This window comes from Siphateles boraxobius, unplaced genomic scaffold (assembly GCF_051911475.1).
Source record: "Siphateles boraxobius isolate OS27281-9 unplaced genomic scaffold, OSU_SipBor_1 11, whole genome shotgun sequence".
In the NCBI taxonomy this organism is placed as follows: Eukaryota; Metazoa; Chordata; class Actinopteri; order Cypriniformes; family Leuciscidae; genus Siphateles; species Siphateles boraxobius.
The window spans coordinates 18,084,503-18,100,833 of record NW_027508711.1 but is presented as its reverse complement, the minus strand read 5'-3'; the positions used below and the strand labels follow the sequence as shown (position 1 = coordinate 18,100,833).

Here is a 16,331-nt window from a genome sequence, read left to right as displayed (position 1 = left end):
CCCCCAAATAAATGGCATTTAAAAAAAGCTTTAATTAGGTTATTGATATAACTTCATATGAGTGTAGCTGATATTTTTTACTACTTTTCATTGATTTACTGTAGGTGTAAATCTTTATACTGATGTAAAAAGTTCAATGTGAACCCACAAAGTTATTACACACAACATTTGTAATAGTAGAGGTATCAGATTAAATGCATATTGATGTTCATTATAGGTGATGCATAAGCAAATTAGAGACACACCTGCTTCTCTCCTTCAACCATCATTATTTGATGAAACCATTAGGTCTCAATTTCCAGCTCTCCTGTTGTGCACAAGATCCCCTGCTCAATAATTCATCAGGACTATGGAAAGCAGCTGGACTGCCCCAGCCTTTCCTCAATACTTATCTTCCACAGTTCTTCCTCCTGTTCTTTACAAGACCATTGGGAATTTCATATGAGAGGGACTATGGAGGAGCTCCATGAGCAACCAGGCACCTTGACTGAGGGAAAGCCCAAAAAGGTGAGGTTCAAGCTGGCCTCGTCGTACAGCGGCCGGGTCCTGAAGCATGTGTATGAAGATGGACAGGAGCTGGATAGTCCAGAGGAGCAGTACCCTCACAGCTTCATGCACACCAAGATGGAGATGGGACATCTGTGTGGCTTAGAAGACATGCAGGACCAGAGTTTCTTCCCTCCGACAGGCCTGATCGCCCAGAGGATAAACGTCTATCGAGGAGTGACGGGATACAATTCCCTGGCCTGTGGAGATCTTCCACAGGATAATAAAGTAAGAACACCCTGCACTAAAAAATACATTTATTTTACTTTATTTGAAGGTGACCTATAGGTACACATGATACACATTAATAGCAGTAAATGATGCATAATTACAATTAACTGACCCTAAACCAAACCCTAACCAAAATAACCCTATATGGATGTAATTAATTTATATTACTCAGTATTATTTGTGTAATTGCACTGTGGGTAGCATAACCTTAAAAATAAACCTTTATTCAATTTCACTTACTTAGCTATTTTGGGGGTTAGGCATAAAGTAAAGAAATTCCAGCAAGATACTGTCCTGATTCCATAATAAAGAAAAAAACATGAAAATAATTAAATTATTGAAAAGACTTACTTAGTTTGCCATAATGGTGTAGTATTAAAATAGCATTAACTTTGATAGCAAAAATGTCTTCACAGCTTGTATTATATATTGCTTGATATTGCTTGAAACACAATATGGTTTGTTGCGCAAATAGTTCTCTTACGAGAGGTTCTCTCGTATTGCGTAAGTTTAGCTTACGCTACGGGAAAGATTCATCTTCTCGAGATACTGAAGCCAAAAAATTATCCTTAATTTTGTATAACTTGTCAACGCAGTGCAGCAGCTAGCAGACCTAGAGCAGGCCATCTCGCGTGCTCATTGGCTGCCCTGCGGGCAACTGCTGCAGCCTACCAGTGCGCCCGGCGTGACATCACGCCCAATGAAGGGCGCCCGCGCCTTTATAGCGACACAGCCCACCAGATAGGCGTGGCTTAGCGTATAAAATAGGGGCTGTAGGCTGAATTCTCTGATTTTTCGACTCTTCAGCGAGCTCTTCGCATCGCTGGATTTGAGAGAAGCCACCGCCGCCGTCGAACAGCGAACAGCCAGCTTAGGACAGCGCTGAGGAAGCCGGCCGTCTTCGCCACCTTCAGCCATCCGTGCGAGCTACGCTATCCGGCGACGTATCCTTTTTTGCAAATCATTCTAAAAGAGCAGCGAGCGTCTTTTTAAAGATGCCTCGCACTTCCTGCGGCTCGTGTAAAGCCCCGCTCAGCGCCGGAGACCGCCACCTGATCTGCGCTCTCTGCCTGGGCCTGGAACACGCAGAGCTCGCCCTCGCGTCCGGGGGCTGCGAGCTCTGTGAGGAGCTTCCGCTGTCGACCCTGCGGGCTCGACTCGAAGCGTTCAACACCACAGCAGTCACTGCGCGGTCCTGTGGGACCGCGCAGAAAGAAGCGCCGTTCCCTGAGACAGCCGGAACCTGTGGCCACAGCGACGCGCTCGCCGGAGAACCTCCCTCGAGCCTCGCTCTCGCCTTCCCCACCTCTCCTCACTGACGCGCAGCTGCTGCTTGCGAGCCTCACTGCCGTCACTTCGGAGGATGAGTCCGTGGGACACGCCACAAAAGACTGCTGCTCTATCCTGGCATCAGACAGCAAGGAATGGTCGCTTCACTCCGCCTCCTCGTCAATCCAGGAATCCGCCCGTACCCGCGCTGGAGCTGACGCGGAACTTATGCGCCTGCTGACGCAAGCTGTCGACCGTCTCGGGCTCGATTGGTCGCTGCCGAAGGAACCCGCGCCGAACAGGCTCGACGGCTGCTTCCTTCAAAGTCGCCGCCGCGCAGTTTCAGAAACCAGGCCCGCTCCATTCCTGCCGGAACTTCATGCGGAGCTGACGAAGTCGTGGAATTCGCCTTTTTCGGCTAGACTTCAGTCACAGGCCTCCGCGTCGCTCTCCCGAGTGGACGGCGCCGCCGAGAAAGGGTACACAGCGATTCCCCCTGTGGAAGAGGCGGTCGCAGCGCACCTTTGCCCGCCCTCCGCGAGATGGCGGTCACGGTCAGCCCTCCCGTCTAAAGCCTGCAGAGCCACTTCCGCCTTGGTCGGCCGTGCTTATGCCGCCTCCGGCCAGGCCGCGTCTGCTCTACACTCGATGGCTGTGCTTCAGATCCTGCAAGCCGACCTCCTCCGTGAATGGGATGAGAAGGGCCGGGACCCAGCTGCGGTTACGGATTTGAGAAGCGCGACGGATCTTTCTCTCCGCGCCACCAAAGCTGCAGCCCAGGCCATCGGACGAGCCATGGCCGCGTTAACCGTGACGGAGAGAGACCTCTGGTTAACGCTCGCGGATATGAGGGAAACTGAGCGAGCCACCTTTCTGAACGCGCCGCTTTCCCCCACTGGTCTCTTCGGCCCAGCGGTGAACGGGATTGTTGACCGCTTCTCTATGGTGCAAAAGACCACGCAGGCCATGAACCTCTTCCTGCCGCGACGCTCGAGTTCCGCCACAGGCCGCTCTCGCGAGAGACAAAGCCAGCCTCCTGTGCGAACCAGCACCCAGCGTCCAGCACAGCCTCAGCATCAGCCTTCGCAGCGACGTCAGGGCGGCCGCCCTAGATCGCGCTCAGACAGCCGTCGCAGACCGCCGCCCCCCAGAGGGCCTCGGCAAAGGCTCACGCTGAAGTCTGAGCACGCGAAGCCCTCCTAACAGCGGGAGAGAAAAGACGCGCGTGTCCCGCTGCGGCCGGACCGCCGTCAAAGTTCATTTCCCTGTCAGTCCCCTTCGAACAGGCTACTGCAGTGGTTCAACTAGCAGCCAACGAGCCGGTTTATTCACCCTCTCGCCTGCACACAAACGCCGTTTTCACGGCGACCCAGAGAAATCTCAAAAAGAGTATAATGTCTGGTCCGGCTCACGCCGTCAGTGTTTTAAGTGTAGTGAATGTGCCCACGCCCCAGTGTTCACCCCTACACATAAGCACTCAAAATCCCGTGTCACTCACAGAGCACACTCTCATAAAGCGCAGAAAAGCCGCTCGAGTGTTGAATGTAAGAAATGTGTCCACAGGTCTGTGCCCACTATCTGCCCGCTCTGTTACACGATCAAAAAAGCTTATGAACGTAAGTCTCGTGCCCGCCAGAGAGCGCTCACGCTTGCTAACACAAACCTTCCCCCGGGTCCCGCCTGTGCGTTTAAGTGTTATCACGAAACACAGGGCGTTAATAAAACGCTCCCCATCTACTATGATCGGGGCATCAGATACAGTTGTAAGTCTCGTGCCCGCGTGCGCGCGCTCACGCTTACAGAGAGCTCTCCCGCCCAGAGCGCTGCTCGCGCGTCAAAGTGTGGCAAAAGTATGTTCCCCATCCCTTATGATCGGGACATCTCACATAAGTCAGCCGGTCTCGGCTGTCAGCGAGCGGCCATTGCCCAGAACCGAGAGCGCGCGCGCCGCGCTCTCGGCTCCGGTTCAGTTTCACAAGCCCGCAAATGGCGGCGGTCTGAACCCGGAGGCCATTCGCCCCCTGGCGGCTCACATAGCTGCGTGGGAAACTATCCCAGGGATATCAGAATGGGTTCTGAGCACAATAAAGCAGGGCTATGCACTTCAATTCGTTCGCCGTCCTCCGCGCTTTCAAGCCCGGACCGCGACGATAGTGAATGCGGAAGTAGCACACCTACTTCACGCAGAAATAGCAAAGCTGCTGTCCAAAGGGGCTATAGAAAAGGTGCCGCCTTCTCTGAGCGAGTCAGGCTTTTACAGCCGATATTTTCTCGTACCCAAGAAGGACGGAGCCTTCAGACCTATCCTAGATCTGAGATATTTGAACAAAGTGCTTGTAAAAAGACCGTTCAAAATGCTTACGACCAGAAAAATCCTCGCGCACGTTCGCCCGAGGGACTGGTTTATTTCTCTAGATCTGAAGGATGCCTATTTTCAGATTCAGATAGTACCCCGTCACAGGCAATTTTTGAGATTCGCCTTCGACGGTCAGGCATATCAATACACCGTCCTGCCGTTCGGCCTGTCCCTAGCACCCCGTACATTTACAAAGTGCATGGACGCGGCGCTCGCCCCCCTGAGAAGTCAGGGGCTGCGCATAATGAACTATCTGGACGATTGGCTGATATTGGCACAGTCAGAGACAGAACTACTATCTCACAGAACAGTGCTTCTCAGTCATCTGGAAAGCTTGGGTCTCACGGTCAACTGGACCAAGAGCTCATTACTGCCCAGCCAGTCAATTTCCTTTTTAGGAATAGAACTGGACTCGGTGACCATGACGGCTCGTTTATCGACACAGCGCGCGCGCCGTGTTCGCCACCTAGCCGCATCTTTCCAGAAGGGCAGCTTTCTCCCTTTGAAAACATTTCAAAGGATGTTGGGCTGTATTGCATCAGCTGCAGCGGTGCTCCAGCTGGGCCTACTGCGCATGCGCCCGCTCCAACGCTGGTTGAACGCTCGCGCGCCTCGCCGAGCCTGGGTGTCTGGCGGCCAGAAAATCAGAGTGACTCAGACCTGCATAACAGCTCTGCAGCCCTGGTTAGTGGCCGATTGGTACCAGCATGGAGTAATGATGGGAACCATCTCTTATCGGAAGGTCATCTCGACAGACGCGTCCAACTCGGGTTGGGGCGCGCTGTTCGAGGGCAGACCGGCCTTCGGCCAGTGGTCAGACCAGGAGAAGCGTTTTCACATAAACTGTCTGGAAATGATAGCGGTCGAGAACGCGCTGAAGTGCTTCCTCCCGTTTATACAGGACCAGCATGTTCTTGTCCGCTCGGACAACACATCTGTGGTATCCTATGTAAACCGTCAGGGCGGTGTCAGATCCAGAAATCTCTGCAATCTGACGGAACGCCTCCTTATTTGGTCACAGACGAACCTGCGCTCGCTGAGGGCGGCGCATGTGCCTGGCCATTTGAACGACGGCCCAGACAGACTGTCCAGGGACAATGTTCCCCCAGGGGAATGGTCCCTGCACCCCCAAACGGTCCAGAAACTGTGGCGCCTATTCGGCAGAGCGGAAGTCGACCTGTTTGCGTCAAAAGACAACGCTCAATGCCCGATGTTCTTCTCGAAGGACGAGGACGCGCTGGCCCAGGTTTGGCCCAGCCTCCCGCTATATGCTTTCCCTCCGGTCTCTCTGTTGCCACAGGTGATCAAGAGGATCAGGGAAACGCGCCACTCGGTGCTCCTCATAGCCCCGCGTTGGGAGAATCAGACTTGGTTCCCGGAACTGGCACGGCTGTCACATACAGCTCCGTGGCCGATTCCGGTGAAGGCAGATCTCCTCTCTCAAGCTCGCGGCACGATCTGGCATCCCCATCCAGAGCGCTGGTCTCTGCATGCATGGTTGATCAACGGGTACTCGTTGCCCTGCCAGAAGGAGTGATGAACACGATCACGCAGTCTAGAGCCCCTTCCACTAGAAGGCTCTACGCGTCTAAATGGTCGGTGTTCTCTGGATGGTGCACCGACAGAGGTCTGGACCCGCGGACATGCGGGGTGGCGCATCTGCTCACTTTCCTACAAGAGCTGTTGGATAAGGCAAGATCCCCATCCACGCTCAAAGTTTACGTGGCGGCCGTAGCAGCATTCGCGGAATCGACGCACGGCCAGTCACTGGGAAGACATGAGTTGGTCATCCGCTTCCTTAGAGGAGCTAGAAGGATGAATCCGCCGCGCCCCCCGTCGGTTCCCATGTGGGATCTTTCACTGGTCCTCGAGGCCCTGAAAGCTTTTCCATTTGAACCACTAGACTCCGTGGAGTTGAAATATCTATCACTAAAAGCCGTTTTTCTGACTGCACTGTCGTCAGTAAAACGTGTAGGGGATCTGCACGCGCTGACTGTCAGCGCGTCGTGTCTTGAGTTCGGACCAAATGACTCTAAAGTCATCCTCAGACCTAGACATGGTTATGTCCCTAAAGTGATAGGCACTCCATTCAGAGCGCAAGTTATTTCGCTGTCAGCTCTGCCAGCATCTGACAGCGAAAGTGATGTGAATCTCCTCTGCCCTGTCAGAGCGCTGAGGGTTTACATTACGCGCTACGCCTCCTTCAGGCGTTCGGAACAGCTTTTCGTTTCGTTTGGTGGGCGCGCCAAGGGGCTTGCCTCCTCGAAACAGAGCCTGTCCAGATGGATAGTGGACGCTATAGCGGCAGCTTACGCGTCAAAAGGCCTGCAATGCCCTCTGGGCATCAGGGCTCATTCCACGAGAGGTGTGGCCTCGTCGTGGGCATGGTCCAGTGGAATTTCTATCCATGACATATGTGTAGCGGCGGGCTGGAGCTCCCCGTCTACCTTTGTCAGGTTTTATAACCTAGAAGTTCCTGCCTTGCAGGCTAAACTGTTGTCAGTCTGAAAAGAGGTGTATTCTGCCCAGATCTCCTGCTCAGATCACGTTCATGACTCAGCTCTCCTGGTTGAGCTGCACTAAGTAGGGTATGTGCCATATGACTATACAGACCGGCGCGCTGCTCTGTATTCCCTATGTGTGCTTATGTACAAGTGATGGCCCGCGTGGCTGGCCACCTTATTTTTTCCACTTATGGGGTTCCCCTTAAGCTCGGGATCTCATGTGGATGCTTGGCGCGCACGGCGTTGACAAAGTGTTCCCGTAGCGTAAGCTAAACTTACGCAATACGAGAGAACCTCTCGTAAGAGAACGATACTCGGTTACTAACGTAACCTCGGTTCTCTCTAGAGAGGGAACGAGTATTGCGTAACCGGCCGTGCTCACGCCACGAGCGACTTCGCTTCAGTCGTCGAAAAACCAGAGAATTCAGCCTACAGCCCCTATTTTATACGCTAAGCCACGCCTATCTGGTGGGCTGTGACGCTATAAAGGCGCGGGCGCCCTTCATTGGGCGTGACGTCACGCCGGGCGCACTGGTAGGCTGCAGCAGTTGCCCGCAGGGCAGCCAATGAGCACGCGAGATGGCCTGCTCTAGGTCTGCTAGCTGCTGCACTGCGTTGACAAGTTATACAAAATTAAGGATAATTTTTTGGCTTCAGTATCTCGAGAAGATGAATCTTTCCCGTAGCGTAAGCTAAACTTACGCAATACGAGAGAACCTCTCTAGAGAGAACCGAGGTTACGTTAGTAACCGAGTATCGTTTTACCACTTACTGCAGTTTGTTATTCTTCTTGTTATTTCCCTATAGCGTCAAATGAATCAGAAGTCTCACACATTTACACAAATAGCTTACTTCCACGTTGGAAAATAGGGTGGATAAACCAACCAGAACCTCAAAACATCAGTGTCCAATCAGTTATTACTGAGCAACTGTTGCTGTGTGTCTGGGATCTGGCTGTTTGGATAGTTCTAAACAAAAATGTACTCAAACTGCCAGATTGAGGACACACAACAGGAACGAGAGCAATTGACATTGGAAAGCGACGAGCCTTACACTGTAAGTTGATCAGCTTATGTATACGTTTGCAATTTTTTCATTTCTTTTAGGTCTTGTAGCATCTGCCATCTCTGACCTAGTTTGTTCGCTGGCTTTTATGGCTGTAATATGCTATTTTCCGCCAATTGGAATCCCGGGTTGTCGAAATACCATTGGGTAAATTTGCAGTGGGCGGGATCACAGACCAAAACAAAAACAGACAATCTGTCATGGAACGCAAATTTCAAAGTAGAATAACTTGCTGTAGTATTGCTTGTAGGAGAAACAAGTATTTGATCTTAGCAGTTAGCATGTTTCCTCAATTTAGGCAAACATACAATCAGAATCAGAATCAGAAAGAGATGTATTGCTAAGTATGTTTGCACACTCAATGAATTTGTTTTGGTGCCAGAAGAAGCTTCCAGTAAACAGAGACAACAAAAGTACACAGACAGTAAAATAATAAAAAAGATATGTGAATAAACAATTTTTTTTAATAAAAACTGGTATAGGTGTGCTATAATACACATAATACATATACACTATAATAGAATGAACAACAGGTAATGGATATTATGGATTTTTTATACGTTAGTACAGTAAAAAATAATTACATACAGCACTTTTAAGAGTATCCTAATGAAATCTGTTGAAAGAATGTGAGGAAATGTTCTGTTCACTAATGTTATCATTGCTTTCAAATTAGGCCTTTCTCTTTACAATTCACTACGGTAAATGTTTGCCTTGATTCTGATTTTCAGTCCCTGCTGCTTTTAACCATATTACTGCGTAATTTAACCGTTTCTTTAAAATTTATAAAAGCTTTCCTTGCGATGTCATTCCAGCCCCAGAATATCATCTATTAATTATATCTATTTTTTCCCACTTTATGATCACATAAGGATGGAAATTGCCCTGTTTACAGTAATAATCATTTCATTCCTGTGGGACTTTCTTTAAATATTGCAAAAGTAACTAAGCTGGCCAACTAAGTTTAGCAAAAGGTCAATTGTTGTAGGCGAAACACAATGCGTGTTTTGTAAGGGTTCCTTATTGTCCTCCTCATTATGTTTAGTATGTTTGATTCTGGCTCTGAAAAATGAATGCTGTAAAACATTTCCTGCCACTCAGTTTTTATGCCACACTGTTACTAATTCATAGTTCCCAGATCCAATAATAGACCCACACTCCAGCACAGCTTCTAAACATAGGCATGCAATTACATCCCCTCCACGCGGACATTCTCAGCTTTCTGTGATCGGTTTTGTTTCTCTGCCTCAAATCTGAAAAAGAAAAGAACATAATTCAAATACATAGACTGAACAAACCTAAACAATGTGGATCCTTAAGTAAGATTTAAAGCTAATTTGCTTTTTTTTTTACATAGTTCTAAAGCTTACATTTTCATTAAAATGTCACCTGTGACATGCTGTTGAAAGACTGAACTGTCAAAGATCTTCCCTTGCATATCAACATGTCAAAAAAAAAAATGACAGGATCTTTATCATATTTTTCATCACAAGATCCCTGACATTTAATCTAATCAATTTTATCAATGGCTCACAATTTTAAAAACCAGCCATGGTACAGTGGGCAGTGCACATGCTCATGACGCATAAAGGGAAGTTGGCTCATGGGGACGCAGGTTTCAGTCTGGCCTGCGTCATCTCCTAATCCTATTCCCCATCTCTCTCCCTGTGGTTTCCTTTTTCTCTTGACTTGACTTTAAAAAGTCTATTAAAGTCAAATAGATCCAGAGTAAAATATAGCTGCAAGCAGCAATTAACAGAGCCAAGCACAAAAAGGAACAATGAGACATGCAAGCATGGCTGGGAGCTTCAGAAAAACTGTAACAATAAGTAATTACAGACACGCTTGCTTATTACTTTGTCACTATACCAAAGCATTGCAGAGTCACAGCCCCAGAATCAGCCTTGCACCATGCCATCAAATTTGTAGATGCATTATTAGAGAACAGTTTTGGTCAATGAAAAAGCATTTAATAACTTTTTGCAGGCATGTTCTGAATATGATCTGAAAATACGACCAACGGTCTAGGAGGAGTGAAAAAAATCAACATGGCGGACAGCAAATTTGACCAAATATGGCATCATTGGTATCATTGATTTCTATATGACACAATGACTCTATAAAGACCAGTTTCATTAAAAGTAGTTTTTTTTCTATTTAATTTTGACCAGATGGTGGTGCTGTTCCAAAAAGTTGGGGGAATAATGTTAATACCATGGTAGTTTGGTACATATATAAGTACCGTGTTATTTAAATGGTACTTCCAAGTCATTTCAAAGACTATGATGGTAGTAACATATTCAAAGAAATTATTGTAGTATCATTTATACTTTTTGTAATCTTCTGCTTAGTGATTCTGTGTTTGTTTTTGCAGGCACCCGTATTAGATTTTGGAAAGATTATTATCTACACAAGCAACCTGAAGATTATCCGAGCTCCTCAGAGAAAGGGGGAGTCTGGAAGGAGTCCTCACCGCAGTCAGGACCGAAAAGAAAGTTCACCTGGACGGGAGTTCAGGAGCAAAGGGAGACGTAGAACAGCACGTTCCCATGCAGAGGAACCAGATGTGATGACTGAACAAAAGGTATCCACTGTCTGAAGTTTAGTAGAGTGTAAATACTGTTGACTCAATGCGCTTTACCCGATACGGACAATGATATCTCAAATCATTCGACACATTGAGTAGAGGTATTCCATTACTTTATTTCAACTTGGGGACAAAACGTCCCATGTGATGGCTGCATGTTATTATACAGTAGCTATTTTGATTGTCTCATAGAGTCAGAACAAACTGTTAATAGCATATTATTAACTTAAAAGTAAAATCTTTAATATGATATAATTACAATGGTCACTTTTTAAAAGTTTATATTTAAAGGCACAATATGTAAGATATGAAGATAAAAACATCCACAAACCACAAGAACAATGTTATGTATTTTGTTGACTTGTGTACTTACATTATCCATAATGTTTCCAACAGTGTTCAGTGTTCCAACAGTTAAATCCAGAGAAATCAGCTATTTTAACCCGTGTCATTGCGTCGCCTGCCAGTGACATCATATCCGCGTGACCCTCAATATCCGGTTTTACTTCTACAAAAACCACAGGAACACCAAAGTATATTTAACACTTTAATACATTATACGGATTATTAGACAGGTGAGCAACTGTTTGGATACCTTTATGGACAGAAAACTAATCATGGTTATATAGCTCAACACGGTTAGTCTGTGAATGTCTTGTTTTCTTGATTTACCGTGAGTAACGTGTTTGTACCTCAGAGACAACACTATTTTGTCAAGTGGCTAATACAGCATAATCAGAAAGAGCTTTATTTGTAGTAACAGTAATATAGCATTTTCCCCACTATACAATATATTTTAAAATGAGTAGCAACACAAGTCATTCAGCTTTTATTAATATGATATTTTAATATTGACCTAACTTACTGTTATGTGCAACAAGTGTCTCATACCAGCCACCAAGCAAACGCACAACATTATAACATACATTTCAACACACTTAAACATAGTTTAGTATGATTTAGGGTCATTTACGGTACGAAATGATTAAAACGGAGAAGTTTCTCCTTTGAGTTTTCCGCGTACAGACGACATTGTCAAAACGATCCCAATTCACACGGATCCGCAAAAACACCTAAAAACGCTGTAATCTGCTGCCAGACCATTAGATGGCGATGAAACACTACAGACTAAACACGTAATAAGGATGTTCATGACGTCATCATCTTCAGAGATTCGCTTTGTTGTTTACACGGAGACTGATTTAAAAAACGTACACTTTGAAACCCGTTTTCAAAAGTTTGCGTTTTCAGCCACCCAAAACGCTGTTGTCGAGTAAACGAATTGCCAAAACTCATAAAAAGTTTTACGTTTTAGTTGAAAAAGGTGTCATTTAAACAGCCCCTTAGTGTGATTTTAGTAACACAGTGCTACGTTACCCCACAATTTTTATTTGTCAGATAAAAGTGACTTGTATCAGTAGTAATTCAGCACTTGTGGGTATTTCATGTTATTGTTTTGAAAAAGTGACCTCTAGTGGCGAAACTTACATACTATGCCTTTAAGTGTGTCAAGAAACGTAAAAATAAAAGTTTAATATCTTTAAGTGCACTTTAATTATCGATAAAACACTTTATTTCGATAGTCCACTTTAGACATTCTACTAACTATAAGTAACTTTGCAGCTACATGTCAACTAACTGTCATTAGAGTATTAGTAGACTGTCTGCTTAATATCTGCTAACTCTTTATTTTGTTGGTCCCCAACAGACATTCAACTGACTATGAGTAACTTGGCAACTACAAGTCAACTTGTTCTCCTAACCCGAACCCTAACACCTAATCATAACCTAACAGTCTACTGACAGTCTACTACACTCTACTAATACTCTAATGAGAGTTAGTTAACATGTAGTAGCAAAGTTACTTAAAGTTAGTATGTCCAAAGTGGACTATCGAAATAAAGTGGAACCTATTTGTCTTTTATTTCTTTTATTTGCAAATATATTGCTTTAAACGAAAAGTGCACATTCATTACAATTAAGCACAAGGCTTTTTCTCAAGGCTTCATAGTTCACACAAAAAAGAACAATTCCTTCCAAACCTGTGTGACTTTCACAAAATAAGTTATTTAGAAAAAGGCTTCAATGAAAATGCTATAGTTTAGGCCCTGGGGTTACTCAAAACATTTTATTTTGTGTTTTTTGCAGGAGGAATTACATGCCCATTAGAAAATGATGTACAAAATATACATATTTCTGTGAACTATACATTTAAAACATGAAAGAGCAACAAGCTGCAAGCTTGTAATGTAGTGTGCACTTGGCTTTATCATTTTGCTTGCTTGTGCACCATGCTTGTTTGCAGTTCGTTTACTTGTTTTGTTTGTGCAGCAGGAATCAGGCTCATGTGGACAGTGTGGAGGTTCAGGTTGTGCGCCGTGCTCCCTCTGTCATGGAAGCAAACTGTCCATGCTGGCCAACCGCTTCAATGAGTCAATCAGAGAGCTGCGCTGTCCAGCGTGCAACCCCCACGGCCAAGAGCGGTGCCAGTCCTGCACTCACTAACACATCTACTGACGCCAAGCTGTGTCGGATGGAGATCAGACCCTTTGAGCTGTGAACCAAAGTGCATTTTGGATTAGTGAGTAAATATAAGAGCTTGAGGGTGGAATGGGCTGTTGGAAAGATCTGCAATGAACTGCAAACTCCCATGCTACGCCTCTGGATACATATTTTCTGTTTGAATAATGTATTAGTGACTTTTTTACTTTAGAATCATTTATATTGATTTATCATTTATAATCAACTAATGTAGTTAACTAATGTTAATAAAAGGAACCTTATTGTAGTGTTACCCGAACAAATCAATTTCCTCGATAAGTAAATAAATACAAATAGACATTTTATTGATGGAAATGATAGCCAAACCTCATCATGATCAAACAGTGGCTTTATTAATTGTCATGATCAAATCTGTCAAAAGTTCCCCTTATTAAAGAATCACCCAAAACTACTTATGTTACAAATGGTACAAAACATGTATTGATTACTTCAATGCATTTTTTCCTCCTTAAATTAATATTTTTTAATTTTTTAAATTAATATCACAGTCACCTCTGATAACAGATCACTCTAAATTGTACTCTCTGATCACTCTAATAATGTAGAAATACACATTTTCTGTAAAGCTGCTTTGAAACAATATGTATTGTGAAAAGCACTATACATTAAATATACAATAAATGTGAAATTAATTGAAAGCAGAAACATAACTGGGAGAATCATGACCACATGCAGGACAGAATTGTTGGGTTAAAGATTTTGATCATACTGTAGTTAGTATTGTTGTCTTAAAGGCCTAGTTGTTGTATGAAGGTCAACATTGCAAAAGAGTGTTGACACTTTATTTTATACATGCAATTTAACATTTAATGTTATATTCAACAATAATATTGATCTGCCTGCATTGACATTATTATATGAGAACTGAACTGAGCTGGACGATGACATCACGGTTTTCGCCAGAGTGGATTTATTTATAAATTAACTAAATTAAAATAACTTTTTTACAACAAAAATGAAAGATCAACTTACTTTAGCTGGACTGTGATGTTATTTTCTTCTGAGGGCAAACTTTGTTGCATTATTTTTCCTGTTATCTCTGTAAAGCTGCTTTAAAACAATCTGTATTGTAAAAAGCGCTATATAAATAATTGTGACTCGACTTGTGCCTAACCACATATCTGTGATTTGTCATGGATTATTACATGAAATTTTTATTTCAGCCACTCCTAAACACTAGTTTAACTATTGTCTTGTCAGACTTGCAAATTAAAATTAAATGAATATACAAAAATGTACATGACTCAAGTATTATTGTTCCTTATTGCTAAAATAGTTATTAAAGCTTTGAGCTATTGTTTTTCAGAGAGTTTTCATGCTGCGCAGCACAAAGCCCTAATCGATAAAGGTTCTAGCCTTCAGTTTTAAAAGCAACGCACATATTGGCAGATTTCACATCACTTCACTGAATAAAACTATATAGGATCTTGCCGGATAAGCTTCTTTAATCTGCTCAGGTTAAAGGAATTTTACGTCTACTGTTGCAAAAAGGGTCACATGCAAGTTGCTTATAAGTTTGTGGTCTATGGTCACTTTTTTTTTTTTTTGCTTTATTTTCTATAAATATTCATCTTGAGCTATCTGAATTTTCTATTTGAATGCTATTTTAATAAAAAATTCATGACAAAAAAATATGGATTTTTCAGATAATGACTTGATAGGAGGATAGGGGGTCAACATCCCACTAAGGTTCTCTATAAGGTGAAATCTACAAACTTCGACTTGACAGAGACGCCACTCTTGCTTGTACTTTATTAGACAGGTGAGCAAATGTACATAAAACTAATCAATGTTATATAGATCAACATGATGAAATGTTAGAATATGATCAGTAGTTATTCTAATGTTGATCTAGCTTACTGCTAGTCTCACATAGCCAACAAACTAACTCATAGAATAACATTATAACTTTCAACACACTCAAATGCTGTTTAGTGTGACAGTGTAGACCAAGTGAAACAGCATTGCGTTACCTAACAAGTTTCATTCGTCTAAGAAACTGACCTGTGTGAGTAGTAATTACTTGCTGGTTCGGTAGAATGAAATGTCCTTATTCCTTTATATCCGCGGGACTCGCGTGTGATATCGGTCTCTCATTAGCAATCGCAACCTGCTTCATACCACAGTCATGTTAAAAAACATCACTGTATTCCCTCATCAGTAAACATTAATAGATCCATCATCATGATGACAAGTTCCATAATTCTGCTTATTCACAACGTCATCAATCTACAGCTTAGTTATTGTTAGAGGTTAGCGACCCCTAGCGGCGGAAAAAATTACATATTGTAGCTTTAAAAGTTTTACTTTAAAGTACAATTTTAATAATTATGTTTTAATAATCTTGTGTCTTGCCTTAAATCAATACACTTATTTTGATTTGTTAACTAACACATTAAAGTAGCCTACTTGATTATAATTTTAACTGTGCATCTGATATTGCATTTACAGATAATGTATTTTGTATCTGATATTGCATTTAAAGATAATATATTTTACATGTAATACATTGCAACATAATCATTACAAATGTGTAATTACAACTATATTTAAATACATGACATACACGTTTCAATAGAAACTATATTAAAGTATATTTGAGTTTACAATAAATGCTTGTGAGTACATTTGACAGTACACTTTAATCAGAATAAGACAATGTAAGTTTTTAAGTTAAATTACATATGAGATGTACTTAAGTCATACTAAATATATAACTAATAAATATGATAACTAATATCATTTAGTATACTTTTAAACTATAATGCATTTTCATTTAACTGTAAATTAAACGCTGTTGTTCAAAAACATTACTGACAGTTTACACTAGTATATTATTTATAAATTTGATAATATTCCATTTTATATGATTTCTGCAATAATTAATCGTTTTAAAAATACACTGTGTATTTCTTTTTTACAAGGGTTAAACTCATAACATTTCAGCTTCCTGTTAGCCCGATCTGGCATCTTCAAACAAACAAATCCCACCTTTCAGTCAATGTGTCGATGAAACACCAGGTTTGTTCACCATAATGTTCAAAATCATCCTTCCCCTACACACAAAAGCAAGAGAAAAAAGAGAGATGAATATAAGCCTGTCAGGTTGTTCTTTGCTTTGAAGAAGTGGATATTCTCAAACCATCCGAGCCAAACTTTATCTAGTTAGGCAACAAAAGAGTGTACAGGATGTCAACAGTCATGAGCCGGC

At 43.4% G+C, this 16,331-nt stretch overlaps 1 protein-coding gene across 1 annotated transcript; it reads left to right on the top strand.

The window, feature by feature from the left end:
• Positions 1 to 425: 425 nt before the first annotated feature.
• Positions 426 to 14,356, top strand: grxcr2 (glutaredoxin and cysteine rich domain containing 2). Its single transcript, XM_077248579.1, has 3 exons — positions 426 to 774; positions 10,346 to 10,555; positions 12,890 to 14,356. Exons 1-3 carry the CDS (start codon positions 442 to 444, stop codon positions 13,061 to 13,063), a joined length of 717 nt encoding a protein of 238 aa, XP_077104694.1. The 5' UTR covers positions 426 to 441; the 3' UTR covers positions 13,064 to 14,356.
• Positions 14,357 to 16,331: the final 1,975 nt, after the last annotated feature.

What these genes read in the sequence shown, in the direction of transcription:
- grxcr2 (XM_077248579.1), top strand. Translation starts at nt 442, where the DNA reads ATGAGAGGGACTATGGAGGAGCTCCATGAGCAACCAGGCACCTTGACT. An exon ending in ATCTTCCACAGGATAATAAA is followed by an intron (nt 775 to 10,345) that starts GTAAGAACACCC and finishes TTGTTTTTGCAG; the next exon opens with GCACCCGTATTAGATTTTGG. An exon ending in ATGTGATGACTGAACAAAAG is followed by an intron (nt 10,556 to 12,889) that starts GTATCCACTGTC and finishes TTGTTTGTGCAG; the next exon opens with CAGGAATCAGGCTCATGTGG.